Here is an 18,212-nt window from a genome sequence, read left to right on the forward strand (position 1 = left end):
CAATGATGGCATTCATCTTTGAACCAGAGTAGATGGAGACTTGTTCAAACACTGCAAGGTGTAGAGCAAACAAAAACAAGGTAAAAGAGCTGGTTCCGAGAAATTTCTTGCTTCCGGATGATGCAGCTGTCCACAGTGAATCTTCCCTGCAAAATTTCTTGGGAAGATTTTCTGTGTCACACAAGAGCTTCAGGTTGATAATTAGTCTCAAGAAGACTCATATATTAAAGGGTGGAAAAAACAGTGCCTGACCCCACTCTGGTGGGTAAATCTCTTGGCATTTTGTTGCCAGCTTTTGCTACTTGGGTTCTACAATCAGCAGAAATATTGACCTTCAGACTGAACTAACAAAATCGGAAGATCAGCTAAGATTTTGGGGCTATTTTAGAAATATACAAGGAAAAAATTAAGGCGAAAATGCAAATCTACAAGATTCGTGCGCTATCATCCCTGTTTTGTGGTTCAGGGACATGGACTACATATGCTAGGCACATCAAGAGACTGAACAGCTTCCCCATAAAATGCCAGTGCAAAATCCTGAAAATAAAAGTGGGAAGACAAAATGCCAAAAGAAAGGAGCTAGAGCATGCAGGACTGACACACAGAGAAACCATTATCAGGAGGAAGTTGAGATGGCTCTGCCACATCAGAAAAGTGGGAGGAAACCATATTCCCAAGAATATTTTGTGCAGTAAGATTCAAGACAGGTCTAGAAAGCAAGGTCACCATTTATAGCAGTACAACATGAGCAAAGATGATATGAAGTCATTCAACTTCAATGGAGAAAGCTGGGAGGAGTGTGCAGAGTCCTGTTCAATTTGGAAGGAACATGTGGTACTGGGTGCAACTCAGCATGCATCAGCTCTGATCCAGGGGGTGGGCGCAAAGCGAGAAAGGAGGAAGCAGCGTGCTGTAAACTTGGACTCCAACTCAGACAACACATGGATCTGTGAAACTTGCAATAAGCTGTGTCACTCAAATTGGGCTGGTCAGCCACAAACAGATTCAACAGGCACCTGACTAAACCTCTTAATGCATACATCATGATCCAGTGGATTGACAGCTCTTTATATACTAGCCTTGCCTCAAAAATACAGCACTTCATAGTCACATAGGGTGCCTATACATGAGCAGGGAGGCTGCTCCGACGTGCTGTAATTCCAGCGTGATGGAGCAGACTATTAAAATTGAGACTGCTGGAGCATGGCAATTACTGCACTCCAGCAGCCGCCTGCATCTCGTATATCAGCACTCCCTGCCCTTCAAAACAGTAACAGGGGCACCTTATCTAAAGCTCATTCAACAAGCTTCATCTAAAGTGCCCCCACTGCCATTTTGAAGCATGGAGACACTGATACACAAGATGCTTCAGGCGCTTTAAACAGAGATGCCCTCAGAGCCGCTCTAATTAATGGAATTAAACAGTTTGAACATTGATATTTCAGCCCTGCAAGATGCACCCCTGGCCTCAACTAGCTCCTTAGGACAAAAACACTACACTCTTCTGGCAAGAGAAAGTTCCCAAAGATACACATGTATAAGGAATAGGCTTTGCTGTTAGAAACAATCTTTTCAGAACAACTGAGAATCCATTGAATGGTTCTGAAAGAATTCCTAATCAAGACACTGTACCAACAATTATTGACTGTAACTACAAAAAAATTCCATCTGCATTTGACACTGAAAACAGGCATGTATGATGGGATCAAGGCAGCGATAGGTCTGACTGCAAAGATATCAGTTTAATTAAAGACAGCATCAAAAAAAATAGTAGACTGAAAGATGGGTAGAACCTTATCTTGAATTCTGTTCAAGGGAAAGTGATGTTACTGACACAGTCCTTAACTATTAGGTCTGTCTGTTCTTGAAGGGCTTGATGGTATTCCAACTGTTGAGGAGTCAAGTAAAGCCACAAACAAATCAGGCCAGTAGCAGGGCCCTAGGAAAAAGCAGCATTCCCCAAAAAATGAAGTTACCAGACACCTAATGGGGATCATCTGGTTAAGCAAGTGGGCAAACTGATAGGAGATAACAAAAGAGACTTTCAAACATCTTTTGCTGGGCCTCAGTTAATTCAAGTCAGCAGGGCTACATGAGCATCAATCTCCAGGTACTGAAGGAACTAGCAGAGGAAACCTTGGAGCCTTTGGCAATGATCTTTGTGAAGTCATGGGAGACAGGCCAGGTACCAGAGGACTGGAAAAAGGGTCAACATAGTGTCCCTCTTTTTTTTTTTTTTTTTTTTTAAGAAGAGGAGGACCTGGAGAACTAGATTGGTTAGCCTCATTCCAATACCTGAGAAGTGATTGGAGCATATCCTAGAGGAAGGCCATTCACAGAGACCTGGAGGAAGAAAGGCTGATTGCCAGCAGCCAACACAGATTTATGACAAACAGATCATATCAAACCTGATCTCCTTCTCTGACAAGTTAACTACTTGGGTAGAGTAAGGGAATGCTATGGATATAGTGTATCTGGATTTCAGCAAGGCTTTTGATAAGGTCCCACATGACCTTCTCAAACAAACTGGAGAAGTGTGGTATGGACAGAAGTACAAATTGAATAGATAACTGGCTTAATATCTGCAAGCAACAGGTCCATGGCAGAATGGCAGGAGGTTTCAAGTCAAGTTCCACAGAAGTCTGTCCTCAGCCCAGTGCTGTTCAACATGTTTATTAACAATTTAGATGCTGGCATGGAAAGCTTCTTGAGCAAGTTTGTGGACAACATGAAACCAGAAAGGACTGCAAACATGGAGGATGCAAGAGCAATTCAGAAGGATCAACATATTGGAAAGTTGCACTAAGGCTAGCAGAATGAAGTTCAATGCGGACATATCCAAGCTACTACACCTTGGAAGGAATAATCAAATACGAATACAAAATGAGGGACACATGGCTGGATGGGAGCCCTATGGAAAAGAATTTGGGAGCTTGGTAGACCACAGACTCAATAAGGGAACAAGGGAACAAAGGAGACCCCTCTGCAAATGATCCTCATTGACCTGATCAAGGCCTTTAACCTTGTCAGCAGTAGAGGGCTCTTCAAATTATTGTAAGAGATTGGCTATCTACTAAGGATGTGTAAGGTTAAACTATTAGTGCAGTGATAACCGGTTAGCTTACCAGTTATTGTTTAGCAGTCTGGCAGGGACAGGGGTGGGGCAGGAGGGAAGAGACGCTGTGTGGTGTGCAAGCAATAGACAGAAGGCAGCAGGGCAGACAGGAGGGAGGAGCAAGGAGAGACAAGGGGGACTAGTACTCACAGCCTAAGAGGAAAACACAAAGCAGCTTAACTCATTATCAATTAAGCAATTAGCTGCTCCTTCACAGATACTCCCTCCCTCCTGGCTCAGGCCTTCTTGTCCTTCTTGCCTTCAAAACCTCATGAGTCACTTTGAGTATGCCTGCCAAAAGTTTGGTCTTCCAAAGCAGCATCAAAACAAAAAACATGGGCTAGAAGTGTCGTTTTCAGCTATTTTCATTTGCAGACCCCTAAAAAATAATTGAATGGAGGTGCAGACACCTTCAAATAGCAAGTGTAGGTATTCACACACTTCTGATTGATCATAGTCATCTTTTGTGGACCCCTTAAGTCTGCAGACCCCCAGGGGTCCACAGATCGCAGACTGAAAACCACTGGGCTAGAACACTGATTCACTGGCAAATCACAATAGGCAAAAATATGTTGGATGCTGTAATTAAGTTTATATACCTTAGCTCCATTGTTACCAATAATTTGGCACTTGAGGCTGAACTGAATGCCTACTGCTTTGCCAATACAGGTATCATGACCATGCAGAGCAAACACATGGAACACACTAACTGTTAAGACCATGGTCAAACTATACCATGCTTACACCATCAACACTTGTATGGCAGCACATCCTGCATACACTATTCAAGAAAAGCACTTCAACAGCTTTCACTTATGCTACCTAGCAATTATCTGACAGTATAGAATTGCCACACTGAGGTATTAGAATATACCAACTTTCTAAGCATTCATTCTCTTTCTCCTTAGTTGGTGTTGACTTGGATGGCTTCGTCATGTTGAAAATGGATTCTCCAAGGATTTGTTGCATGGATAACTCTTTACAGGAAAGACCACGGAGGTATTATATCTCCATTTTGAAGATGTTCTCAAGAGATATGAAAGCAATGAACATTAAGCCAAATGACTGGGAAGAGATTATGGAGGATCAAAGCATTTGGAAACAGTCTATTAAGTATGGAATGAAGGCTTTTGAGGAAAGAAGAGCCAAATGTGCAGAAGAAAAGAAATCTCAGGAAGAACCCTGAACCACATGTTAGACTGTTAGATACAAATTTCACATATGATAAATGCAGAAGAAACTGTCACAAGAATTGGCCTCCATATATCTGCCATAAAACTGCCACACTCACAGATAATGTCTTGGTGCAAATCTACTGTCTTGCAAGACAAACAGATCTACCTATACAATACCTATACTTCAGATGCATGCACCTGGGGGCCTGTACTGCTCTTAAAGCAAGAGTTAGGATTAAATAAAACCCCACTATTTCAAGAGTAAAATTAACTTGCTGCTAGTTTCTCACTCCGATCTCCCAACACTCCCTGACACCCATTGTTGTCGAACAGAACGTTCTGCTTGTTCCCTTCAGGTTTTTTAAAAAAAGAGTTAATACGTGAGAGATTAAACTGTCATACTGATATGTATCAACAACAGCTATGCCTTAGGGGAAGTAGCAGACAGCTCACATCTTGCTTCAAACATTTGCTACATTCTAACTAATCACAATAATAATAATACATGGAGTATTATCCAGATAAATCAAAGCTATTCGGAAACTTAGCCCAATCACAATGATAGAACAAGGACATTATCTGCATCATCATTTGATGACTCGGTGCATCAATAAGCAATACATAAAGAGAAATGATGGTGCAGCAATTCTGTTAGCCAAGCTGGATTTTAGAACCAAAGAATGAAAACATGTGTAATGCTAACCCAGCAAAACAGCATCTAAAGCCCTTATCTGAATCATCCAGACCCAGCAAGTCAGATGCTGCATTCAAGGGTGAAAAGAGCTAAGCAAAAAAGACTTTCTGCTGTTTAAAATATAGGAGCTTTCTGTTAAATTTGCTTTCTTCGATTTTTTTAATTGCTTGTTGTGTTAGAGTAACTTTGAAAATTGACAATTATTCTCTAGTGTTCTGCTAACTACCTCAACAGCAAAGCCAAGCATAGCTTTCTACCAAGACAGTCAAAAGCCAGTCGTCATTGGGAGTACAGCACCAGATTGTCAAAATAGAGTTCTGGACAAAGGACAGTTGCACGATAGATTTGTAACAGGAGAATGAAAGATCAACATCTAAACATGCTATTCTTTTTCAGCTGTGTGCCTCATTAAAATGATGTTTAAAAAAAGACTATTAAAAAAAAAATCTATATCTGTATTTCTGCACTCTATGTACTGATGTCCACGGACCAAGGAAAATACCAGTTGTCAGACTTCAATGCAGAGGCGCTGGGGACCCTGGCCCCCTTGGGAAGAGGGCTGTCATTTGAAATGCATAAGGCTTTCCACATGCCCATCACAGGGCTCCTCCCCAGGAAAAATAAAAATTGGTGCCTGTGCTTCAATGTGTGGATTCAATTCAGTGGATTATGGAGGATTTACAGTAAAGTACTACAATACTTTAAATCTTTTGATGTACATTTCCATTTTTATCTCAAAGATGATTTCTTGGCATTAAACAGAAACTAGAGATTGTGCATATCATATTGAATATTAGCATTGAACTAGTCAACATCCTATAAGAGGAGCAATAATGTTCCGAAAAGAAAAGACAACATTAACTTTCAAACCAACCTTTAGAGGTTCTAAATTCAGGTGGAGATGCAAAAGCTGCTGTGAATTCAGTAGCAGCTACGAGAAGGTTAGTACTGGATACTGCCCCTACTGCTTGCTTGCTTGCCAAGAGAAGCAGCAGCCATTTTTCAGCTGCAACCTTTCCAAGAAAGCTACCTCTGGGCCATAACCATCAAAAATTCTTCTTTCCTAAAATTTGCCTTTCAAAAAAAACAAGGTGCACCTCTTATTTAGAAGTATGCAGTATACAAGAAAATACCACAAATAAAAAGATGGTTTATTTTATCTTAGCACAATGTTTTCATCTGTGTATCTGCTTGCATTTTCAGATCTTAAGCCAACATACTCTGTTCCTTTTAATTGTGTGTAAAACACCCATAGCAAAACATAAACAAAAGAAAATTAAGACTTCTAAACTACATACATCAGGGATGTCAAAGACACTTGACCCTGTGGGTTAGATGAGTGGTATAGTATCAGTCCAGGGGCTGGATCAGGCCCACAGACTGGCCCTGCAAGCTGGATCCAGTGCATGTCCTGGAATGGGTGCTGAATGTAACACATCCCCCAGAACACCTACTCTAGGACCACACTACATATGGTGCCTGTTTCAAACAGGTCTGCTCCATGCTGGATTCAATGCGTGTCCCATAACAGCTGGAGTACATCTTGTACATCATTGTGCCAGTGCCATTGATTAAAGCAGCTAGAGTGCAAATAAGTGACACCTGAACGTAGGTGACACCTGGAAGGTGGTGGTTTAGGTTCTATTTCTGGTTTTGCTGCTGCCACCCAAGTGATCTTATGCAAGTTAAAACTTGTGCATGTCTGCATCTGTAGCTGTAGACAATGGTACAGCTAAACCATTTTTGTAGCAACATTGATAACTACATATGAAATCACCACACAAATATTGGTCTTCAAATTTATGTACTGTGTCTATTTCTTGGGGAAAAAAGTTTCCCTGTCTAACAGTAAAAAAATGTACCCTCAGAGTACTACAAAACAAATATAGCCATTCAAGGGGTGCAACTCCAGAAGTAGGGAAGTCAGGGTTCCTCACTCAGACAGACCCAACAGATCAATAATCCTTTTGTCCTGCATGTTTTAACTATCATGCTACATATGCACACATACAGACCTGTTTATCATTGTCACATGTCTCTGCATTGGAGCCTCTTTGGATGGTCCACTTCCAACTATTGAGGGCAAAACATATGGAGATGTCTCCATGCTGGGTTTAGCAATTCCATATGAACTCCCTCTGCTTCTTTGCACAGTAGGTATAGGTCTTCTACTGCCTTCATCTGGTATAATCATTAACCCCGGCTGCCTCAAAGTTCCTTTTGGCTTTCCTATAAAATAAAGACATAGTAAGAATTGCCATTTAGTGGGTCACACCATGGTTGCATCTAGCCCAGCATCCTGTGTCACACAGGGGTAAAGAGTGGCTGCTGAAAGGGAAAGTGAACAGGGTATGACCAGGGTTTTTTCTAGTGTTCCTCTCCCACTTAAAACCTCCAGAATTTAAGGTCTAAGAAGTTCTGATTTAGAGGCTGTACCCTTAACTGACATGCTATTGATGCATCTTTTTCTAAGAATTTGTCCAACTCCTTTTTGAATTTGGCTAAATGTCAGCTTTCACATCTTGTGGTTGAATTGTACACTTTAGTAACACACTGTGAAAAAGAACTTCGTTAGTTTTAAATTTACTACCTACTAGTTTAATTTTTGTGGCCCCTAGGTCTTATATGCTGAAAAAGTAAATAAAATCCTTTTTGCTTTTGGTTCACTATATAAAGGTTTACAAAATACTAAATGCCCCACCTCAAGCATCACTTTTCTATACTGGATAGACCTAGCATCTTTAGTCTCTCATCATACAGAAGCACCTCCATTCCACTAGTCATCCTTGTTGTCCTTTTCTGTAACTTCTCCAGTTCCTCTTTATCCTCTTTTGAGGTGTGGTGACCAGAACAGAACACAGTTCAAGTTGTGAACACACCATGTATTTATAAAGAGGCATAATGACACTTTCTATTTTGTTCACAATTTCCCTCTTAATAATCCTGAACATTGTTTACCTTTGATGGCTGCATAGCAAACTGCCCATAATGACTCCCAGATCTTTTTCTTGTGTGGTGACAGCTAATATAGAGCCCATCACAGTACAGTTTGGATTATTTTTGCCCATGTGCATCACTTTATACTTATCTACATTGAACTTAATTTGCTATTTAATTGCCCATTTGCTCAACTGTTCCAGATCCTTCTGTAGCTTGTCATATCCCACCTTGGTCTTTGCCACTTAAAATAATTTTGCACCATCTGCACCTGTCTACCTCACTACTCACCCCCTTTAACATTCATAAATGATCTGGCAAACAGCACTGGTCCCAACACAGAACCCTGCGGTACCCTGCTGTTTACTTCTTTTTATCCCCAAAACTGACCATTTATATTTCACTCTTTGGCTTTTTTAAAACTTTAAAACTAATTTCTAATCCATGAGTGGACCTTCCCTGTAATCCCATGACCACCTAACTTAATTAACAGCTTTTGCCAGTGTGGGGGGGACACACACGGGACGGGACACAACCTTGTCAAAAGCTTTCTGGAAGTTCAAATAGACTATGTCAACTGGAACATCTTAAGCCACCTGCTTCTTGATACCCTTCAAGAACTCCAGTAGTTTGGTGAGGCACTATTTCCCTTTGACAGCCATGCCGATTCCTTCCCAGCAATTCAAATTCATCCACGTGCTGAACAACTCTTTCTTTGTTCCTACTAGTTTTCCTGAAACAGAAGTTGGAATCACTGGGCTATAGTTCCCTGCACCTCCTCTAGGGTCTTTTTTAACTATGAGAGTCACACTAGCAACCCTCCAGTCCTTTGATACCAAGGCTGTTCAGTGATGGGCTGCCTACTACAGTTAAGAGTTCGGCAACTTCCTATTAGGATTCTGAAGGACCCTAGGGTGAATGCCATCTGGTCCTGGTGATTTGCTACTGCTTAGTTTATCAATTTCCTTTACAACAATATCTACTGAAACATCAGTTCAAGTCAGCTCCACTGACTTGTCCCTAGAGAGGAGTGGATCTGGTCAGAGAATCTCCCTAACATCTTCAATAGTGAAGAAAGATGCAAAGAATGCACTTACTTTTCTCAGCAACAGCTGTCATCCTTTAGCACCCTTTTTACACCTTGGTCACCCAAAGCCCCAACTGACTTCTTGGCAGGTTTCTGGCTTCTAACATAGTCACTACTGCAGAACAGCTCAGTAACACTTAACCCTTTGTACCAAATCCTGTGCACTACTTAGGTCTAGGTCAATAATAGCCTTTCCTTTTGCAGGTTTGAGGACTAACTACTTGAGAAACTCTATTATAACATCAAGAAATATGATCTCTGCATTGTAGCCTGATGTTTGACTGACCCAATCTATTCGTGACTATTTGGAATCGCCCATTATCATCATATTTTCTGTCTTCGCAGCCCCTCTCAAACCCAGCATTTCTAGCTTGCTGAGGACATCCTGGTCAGGAGGAGGGACAATGGGATTGGGACAATCAATAGTATATCCCCAAACATACTTCCCCCCTCGCCATCCCCATTCAAACATGGAGTTTCTATCCACAGAGATTCTATGGTACCTCACCAATTGGAAAAAGCCACCCCCCGCCCCCATGAAAAAAGAACAAAAAGCCTACCCTATTTGATTTGATGTAGTCATTGATGCAGAATGCCACTCCCACCAGTATAACCTATTCTACCATTCCACTGATTTTCCTCATAGTACCGTATTTCCAAGATACCTGTTATGTCAATATTGTTATTTATAGCAAAGTATTCAGGTTCCCTCCATCATGGATCTTAGACTTCTAGCCTGTCTACAACCACTTATACTTTTTCGCTACCTTGTTGGCTGTGTTTGAGACTTCCTTTTCTTTTTTTTTTAAAAGAAGATGGTAAAGGTATTTATTTGTGCTGGTCTCTGCATTTCACCCAAGTACTCCCTTCCTGTTTCTTATCCCTTATGCCAGGGGCTGTAAACTGGGGGTACTTTGAAAGGTCCCAAGGAGTACACGCGGACAGGGACGGAGCACCGCCACCTTGTGCTGCCGCCTCACAGGAGCAGGGTGGGGCCGGGGCGAGGGCAGTGATGCCCCTCTGCAGGCTACGCAGGCACTGCCTGGCCGGTCGCAGGGGGAAACTTTCACACAGCCACTACCATTCACCACCCCATGTCGCTGCTCCATGTGTGGCCGCCGCCCCCTCCCCTCACTCTGTAACTAGCCGCCAGGGGTACACCACTCAAAAAAAGGTTGAAAACCTCCGCCCTACGCTTATGGTTTCACCGCTTTATAGGGTATGTAAATCTGAACTGTGTTCTGTTCTGCACCCAACAGGATTTCCCCCATTTTTTAAATTTAAAAGCTGCTCTACCACTTTTTAATGTTACATGCCAGCAGTTTGGCTGAAGACATTTCAAAGAGTTATACTACAACTACAGAGTGTCAGACTGTTTGAACAACAGAATCATAGAAAAGTAGGGCTGGAAAGGACCTCTGAAGGTCATCTAAATCTAATCTCCAGCCCAAGGCAAAAATCATCCCAAACCATTTGTCAGGACCCAGTCCCAAACGTGGAACTTGGGGATCAAACCCCAACTGAGTCCTGCACTAGGTCAAAGCTCATGGGAGAAGACAGAGTGGCGAGGAAAGTGGCCCTACCAGGGGAAGGCACTCTATTGCTGGCCCCTGATTGGACTGAGGCTCTCAGCCCTCTGTTGGACTGTCCCACCTATATAAAGGCTTCCTGTTCCCTGGAGAAGCTGTCTGGACAACAAGACTCCTGCTGTCCATGTATTGCTTTGCTGTTTCCCTGCCTTTGCACCCTGACTCTAGATGAAGTTGCTGACCCTGTTCAGACGACAACCTCTGCCTCACATCTTGGACTGATGAAACTTGGTTCTCATAGGTATCCAACCCGATTTTCTTCCTGACCCTGTTCTGTCTTATGTTTTGGCCCTGGGTTGGACTCTAACCCTTGGCTACCCCTCAGACCTCAGCTAACAAGCTTATGCAAACCACCAGCTGAACTACTTGTACCTTGGTATGTGACCCCATCCCATACAAATCCTTACCTGATCTGCTACTAAAACTATGCAACCAACCCAATCTCACAACCCAACCTGCCACAGGTAAAGAAGGGGAACAAATACTTAGAACATTTAAGTACAGAACTATTTAAAATTAGTTACAAGATCAATTAAGATTCCCTTGAGTCTTAAAATTAAGTTACTAACATTTCTTGAATTTTTAAATATACATAACCTAATGTGACATGGGTTTAAGATCCTTGTATAACACCTGGGAGAGTAAGATGCTAAAAGATTTTGCCAAAACATGTGTAAACCAAGATCTCTACATACAAGAGACTTGACACATCAATTTAAACAATTGAAAGTAAGGTTTTAATGCTGATGTTTTTTCAGGATGTATTACTACTAAGTGAAGTATGAGTCTATTACTACAAGCTATTCTTTTGCGAGCTGTTAAGGAAGAGCCAAATATTTCAGTGATTCTGATTCTTAGGGAAATAAAAGCTTTCCCCATCCAAATGAACTAAAAACAAGAACATTTGCTAATTTAAAGTTCCTATGAAAAGTTAGATATCCAAAATATATTACCTTTAAAATGTAGACCTCTCTCTCTCTCTCTACATTGTCACTTTACCAGTCTGGTAAATTACCTAGAACAATGTTGGATGTACTTAAGGTAGGATACATTCTCTCAGGGGCGGGCAAAATACAGCCCGTGGGCCACATCCAGCCCACCAGGCCATTCTATCCAGCCCATGGGGCCCCTAAAAATTTAGAAAAATAATATTTATCTGCCCCCTGGCTGCCTGGCAAAGATGACAGGGTACTAGCAGCAGCAGGACCCAGCAGCCCAGCCCCACCCCTCCCCCAGCTGGAAGCTTCTGCCTAGCAGAGGCTTCAAGCCTGGGACCCTAGGGCTGTTCTCCACTTCCCTCCACCAGAGAGAGAAACTCAGCTAAGAACAGAATGGCAAGGGAGGACTGCAGGTGATCACCCCAATCCTCGGGGCTGGGCCAGGCTGGCTCCTGCAGAGTCCTGTGGACCCGACCATAGAGCTGGGACCCATATGGTGCCAAAGTGGTGGGCACAAAAGCACATACATGGCAGCAGGGGGGGGGGGGGAGGGAGGGGGCAAGAATGTGGCAATACTTGGGTGGGAGTGCAGGGCCCATGCTAGTGCCCTGGGGCCAGGGCCAGCCAGGGCCCACAGCAGGAGTGCAGGGCAGGGCTGGAAGGGGCTCTATGGAGCCAGGCTCGGCTGCGCCAGCAGGGAGAGTGGGGAGCTGGCCCAGCTCCACAGAGTCCCTGGCCAGACCAGGCCCCACGGGCTTGCTGCCCAACTCTGGGCCCCTGCCAGCCCTGGCCCCGGAGTACCAGTGCAGGCCGCATGTTCCTACCCAGCTGTCTCTGCACCTCCATGTCCCCGCTTGCTGCCACTTGCCCTCCTGCCTGCCGCTGCCACTCCTCCCCACCCACCACCTGCCTGCCAGCTGCTCCAGCACCATGTGGTTCCCAGCTGCATTGCTGGACCACAGGATTCAGTAGGAGCTGGGCCAGCCCCCGCGATTCTTGGCTGGCTCCATGCAGTTCCAAATGCATCCTGTGGTCTCGTCCATGCAGCTTGGATGCGATTCCAGAGTGGCAAGGGGACACTGAGAAGCAGCAGAAGGGCAGCGGTGGCAGACAGGAGGGGCAAGTGGTTGCAAGTGGGGGCATGTGGCCAGGAGCATGGAACTCTGGCTTGAAGAAACACTGCCAGGGCTCTGCCTGCCACAGCAAGAGCTGTGGGCAAACCCTCCCTCTCCACACATGCCACAACCCTCCCCAGCCACCCTCCCCCTACACACACACAGCCCCCCCCCCCCCCCCCCCGACAAACCCCATACCCACACCCACCCCACATATCCACACACACCCACATGCTCCCCCACCCTACATACACACACCCACACCCTCCCAACCCCATACACACCCACACCCCACATTCATAGTCCCCACCCACCTATACCCTGCCACATGACATACAAGAGTAAGACTTCATTTTAAGCTATTATATAATCACCTACCTCTATGTACACTACACACGTGCGTGCACATGCAAATCAGGACAAAAATACTTTTTGAAAATTAAAATACTGAACGTTGTAGTAGAGGTTTGATTTTTAAGATGTAATTTGGTATTTTTCTGGTTCCGAGATGGCAAACCCCCTTGCTGAAAGGAGTATGTCCAGGGGCAAGGGGAGGGACTTATGGTAGAAAAGGTCAGGGGTTAGGGGGTGGGACTTCCAGTCCCACGATGGTGACCAGGGGGTGGGGCACCTATCAAGTGGCAAGGCTGCCCTTGCAGCCCTTGACACCTCGCTAAAATTCAGTAAGCAGCCCTCCAGCCAAAATAATTGCCCGCCCCTGCATTAGCCCAAAGAATATAAGGGCAGAGAAATGTTTAAACTGTTACCAGTGTCCTTGCATCAGTGCTTGGAGGTGCAGGGGGAAAATAAATTGTTAGTGGTCTGTCAACAGGAGCTAGTGCCTGAAAGGGTGCAAAGAACAATTTTTCCAACTATTTAGTTTGTCTAATAAAAGATACCATAGTACCCAAAGAACCTTGTCTGCCTATGATCCTTAGACCAACATGACTACAACCAACAACCCTGAGGTCTCTCTCAGATTTCTTATATAGTTCACTAATAATAAAATGTCACCATGAATAATAAAAGCTTTTCACTGTGCAGAAATGTGAAACTAGTGTTTGCTTTTCCATAAGTGCAACAGTATATTAATGCAACATTTATTTTTTCACTTTATTTTAGCAAACAAATCCTCTACCTACCAACTTTATCCCACTTGTGAATATTATTGGTTAAATCTGAGCACATGTAAAACTAAGGTAACAAAAAGTTGTTTTTTATTTTTCTATTGTTATCTGTATAAATTAAATTATAATTACTGGACCGGTGCTGGGACCACTCCCCGCCTCCCCCCAACCACTTCAGGCCAAGGCTGGGGGCGTTCTCTACCTCCCACCACCATGTCAGGCCAGGGCCAGGGCCAGGGCCATTCCCCCCCCCACCCTTGCCATTTGGGGCTGGGGCCTGGGCTGTTCTCCACCTCCCCCACCACTTCGGGGCACAGCCACCAGCAACACCTCCTCCCCTGTTCCCCACCACCTCCCCTCCCTGCTGTCTGCTGTTTGGGGTGGGGAAGGGGGAGGCAACAGCCCCTGGCTCCAAGGAGCAGACCTAGGGGGGTGAGGCCAGCACCGCTGGCCTTGCCCCTCTGCTCTGTCCCCTCCATGATGGCACTGCTCCAGGCCCCGCTGTCCCCATCTTCCTCCAAGGAGCAGGGGAAGGGGGCGAGGCCAGCAGAGGCCTCCTCTCTGGCCCCTCAGTCCCCACCATCATGATGGTGCTCCACCATCTGTCTCTGTAGAGCACTCTGATTGGCTGGACAGACAGACAGATGGACAGATAGACTGACTAAAACTTTTATAATATTAGAATTGGCTGTAAATCGGAAAGTTGGCCTGATGTGGCTGATAATTTGGCCGATAAATGCCCATGCATGCACGCAGCTGCAGCGCAGCATGTAGGCGGTAAGAAGCACAGCCTGGAAACTTGGAAAACTGCGTCCAGCTGGTAAGTCCGTTGTCATGGAAGGGGAGGGGAGAGGTAAGGGGGAGATCAAGGCCCTTGCAGTGAGAGAAGGAGTGGGGCTGGGGCAGGCACTGCCCAGCCAGGGTGGGGCATGGGACAGAGCCACAGCTTGTTCATGGGGTGCAGGGAGGGTTGGGGGTGGCTCCTGCTGCTGCACATACCCTGGGATGGCCTGGGGGGGACGTGTGCCTCCAGATCTGCATGGGGCATGGGCAGGGTGGGCTGCCCCACCAAACTCCTCCAGCTCTGTCCCTGATTAGGGACCTACCAAATTAAAAAAAACAAACAAACCAGCAGGAGTGGGCTGCATAGTGACTCCTTTAATCTTGAAGATTTCCCTGTGCTCCTGAAGGTCCACCACTGGTTGGTGGAGGGGCTCTTCTGCTTGCCGCTCGCTCCCAATGAGCTAGGAGGCAATAACTGAAGTTTTAAATTGGCACTGTTTTTAGCATCGATTAGCTGAGGGGCATTGGCAGCCACACTGTGTTGCTGACCAGCTGGGAGGCAAAAACTGCACCATAGTTAAAACCACTATTTTCACCTCCTCAATGATCAGAAGGGAGCAGTGAGTGGTGGAAGGGAGGGGCAAGAAAGGGAACCTGCAGAAGTCAGAAGGAATGGGATGTGTGGCAACTCTTTTGATTTTGCAGGTTCCCCTGTTCACCACCACAGACATGGGGGTGGGGTCAGCAGAATGCAGGCAGTGTCCTTGCATCCCTGCCTGTGTTCTCCTGCCCCTGGTGCCTGCCACAGCACTGGGAGCTGTCACTGCTCTGGAAAGCCCAGAGCAGCAACTCTGTTGAAAATAATTTTTTTTTTAAAACATTTTCCTTGACACACCTCCTGGCATGCCAAGGAAAATGTCTCTACATGACACTAATTGGCACATGTGCCAGGGGTTGCTTATCCCTGCTTTAAACATTCACTTTATGAGCACTTCACATAAGGCTTGCAGGCCTCTGTAGAACGCTTCAAAACAAGTTTGAGATGCATCTTATTTCTGCACTGTTAATTTTAGGGTATGCAAGAATCATGTCATCCTCTTATATTAGCGATTAACTCCAAAACAGAGGTGGCCTTCCAATTTGCATTGCTTTTCTAGCACAAGGACAAGCATTCCAAGCTGCTGACCAGACTTTTTCCTCATTGAGTCTTCTTCAAAATTATTTTCTGACTATGGTCAAGAAGCCATTAATGGAACCTTTGAGCGCATCCAGATGGGCACGGACAGCAGCGCCACACATCACACAGGCAGGCGTTCCCTGTGCTGTTGCTTTGCAGTGCAGGGTGGGGTTGACCGTGGGATCTCCCAGGGTTAAAAAAGGTACCACCAAAAAAAAAAAAGCAGGGCAGCACATGTAGCATCAGTGCTCACCACACAAAACCGAGTCTGGCCAGCCAGAGCCATGCTCCAGCTGCTGGTCAGGCTTCCTACTACAGCTGCAGCTCCCAGAGGCTCCCAGGACCCCAGGTAAGGCTGCTGGTCCCAGCCTGTCCTACCATACCTGGGGTAACCTGCCACATGCCAGAGCGCGTGCGGCACAGGCATTTCCTAGGGACAAGAAGCAGGGGCACAACAAGGTGTGCTGCTGCTACTTGTCCCTGGGGAAACAAATGCTCCTGCTCATCTGGACACACCCTTTGAGAGCATTTAGTTTGAGAGATAAAGGTGGAACTGCTCAGTTAAGCACCCTTAAAGAAAAGATAGGCTCTTTAGGAATAGCAACTTCCAGCACTTGGAAAACAAGCAAACAATGCTGACTAAAACAGACTGCTTTCTCTTCCTAGCCAGCTAGGAATGAAAGCAGCACTGTTACTGAGATAATTTCAGTGTCAGCCCTCCAATGGGGAGATTGAAGGTAAAGCTTTGGTGCGTTTCCATGCTGCCCTGTTATATCTTGTCACAGGATGAGAATGCTCTGAAATTGGTCCTGGGGTAAAAAGTTTCCCCGGTTAGAGGCTGAGTTCCCACTATTTAAAGGTCATATCATGTGGTTACAAATATTTTCCTTTGGGCAGCTGGGCTTTCCTGGAAATAACCTGTTTGAGCCTGTGGCCTTAGTGATATGGCATCTAGTTCTCCTTTTCCATGCTTTCGCCCCTTGACAGTGATACCTACTTTAAAAAAAAAAGTGAAGTGGATGGAAGAAGGAAAGCAGCTTGACTCCAAGTTCCAATCTCTACTTTTCAGAGGCAGAACATGCTGCTCCTGTAGGAAGAGTATATGTTACTCAGTCTGCTTCAAGGATTTAATGTATATTGTGACCCTGCTCTGCTGCCTCTTCCCCAATCCTGCCATGAAGGAGCACCCCCAAGTAATTTTTCCCACTACTAGCTTTAAATATTCTTGAAAATCCAGTCAATCCACACTTGATCCTGACTAGGAGGGGGAGAAAGAGGGAAATTCTTAACAAAACACATACACACTGCTCCCCAAAAACAACAAAAGACAGCTACTCTTCAAAAACAGCTCTTTTGCAGAGAGAGAACCCTTGAATCTCTACTGGGCTTACAAACACACACACACTAAAAATGATATGCTAACAAGAGTTAGAAGGAAATAAATCCTGAAACGAGTACATAAACTACTTCATGGATTGTGTATTCTTTTAATCTCTTATAGTCAGCAATAGTCCCTGAAAAGAGACTTCCGATACCTGCCCATGACAAAAGCAGAATTCATTAAACTGTAGTTGGTGTTATGAACTCCTACCTACTAATGAGAATGGAGCTGTGTTCTTCAGTCTCATTTGGCAGTTTACTTGTCGTCCCACTTTCTTTTTTGAACTTCTCTGGCGAGCCACCAGTTGAGCAATTCGTGCAGTCTCTGCGCAAGCAACAGCATGGCAAGTTATCTGTTCAAAAAGTAAGGAAGTAACAGGGACAAAATCAGTCATCAAGATCCATAGTCTTCTGTTTTGAGTGAAGAGCTATACACGGTTTCTTATTTTTATGTGGGATTTTCTTACTTAAGCCACAGAAGATTCAACGCATTTGAGAAAAACTCCAGTAAACTGTTTATAATTTTTGATGCCCCAGATTTTATGTCTTCTTAGGAATGACCTTTCCTGCTATGATCTGACTGGGAAATAAACCATCAGATTACTATGCCTTGAATCTAAAGTCAGATTACTGGTGAAAGGACAAAAGTTTCCAGCAAAAGAATTTCTCATTAATTAGTTTAGAATAAAGTACAAATGAATAGACTCAGGACATGAAGCAACACTGTTTGAAGAGATGCATCTGTAAGAAAAAAAAAAAATCAAAGAAGAGCAAAAGAACTTGGTAATGAGCAATCTCAATGGATTTCTTGTGCTAGCATGTCCAGCTACATTGATATAAAAACAGCATTAGAGCAAATGTGGAAGCTTTATCCTTGTTCTGGCCAAGAGACATTTTGCACTGGAGCAAGAGACGGTTCGAGCCATACTTACTTATGTACCTTTCTTCTTCAGGTCCAAGTAAAAAAGACAGCACAGTGGTAGCAAAATGTCTTGCATATGACTGCTTGTTTAACTCTGTCCTAAGTAGTTGGTCCAATAAAGGATACTACTCAAAAAATCCTTAACTTTCTGCTCAAACATATATTGGTGGTTT

General features: G+C 44.5%; 1 protein-coding gene across 5 annotated transcripts in view; it reads right to left on the reverse strand.

Annotated features, from left to right (window-relative positions):
- TDRD7 (tudor domain containing 7) overlaps nt 1-18,212 on the reverse strand; it is a 99,656-nt gene that overhangs the window by 55,596 nt on the left and 25,848 nt on the right. For 4 of the 5 annotated variants that reach the window (XM_006259248.4, XM_059724544.1, XM_059724543.1 and 1 more), the window contains 2 exons: nt 17,329-17,470; nt 7,000-7,213 (listed from right to left, as the gene is read on the reverse strand). In XM_006259248.4, the coding sequence (XP_006259310.1) occupies nt 7,000-7,213; nt 17,329-17,470 (356 nt within the window). Of the gene's footprint in view, nt 1-6,999; nt 7,214-17,328; nt 17,471-18,212 lie in introns of those variants that run through there. The other variant, XM_019490767.2, reaches the window with a different exon arrangement.

The sequence above is a fragment of the Alligator mississippiensis genome, chromosome 3, assembly GCF_030867095.1.
Source record: "Alligator mississippiensis isolate rAllMis1 chromosome 3, rAllMis1, whole genome shotgun sequence".
Classification (NCBI taxonomy): domain Eukaryota; kingdom Metazoa; phylum Chordata; order Crocodylia; family Alligatoridae; genus Alligator; species Alligator mississippiensis.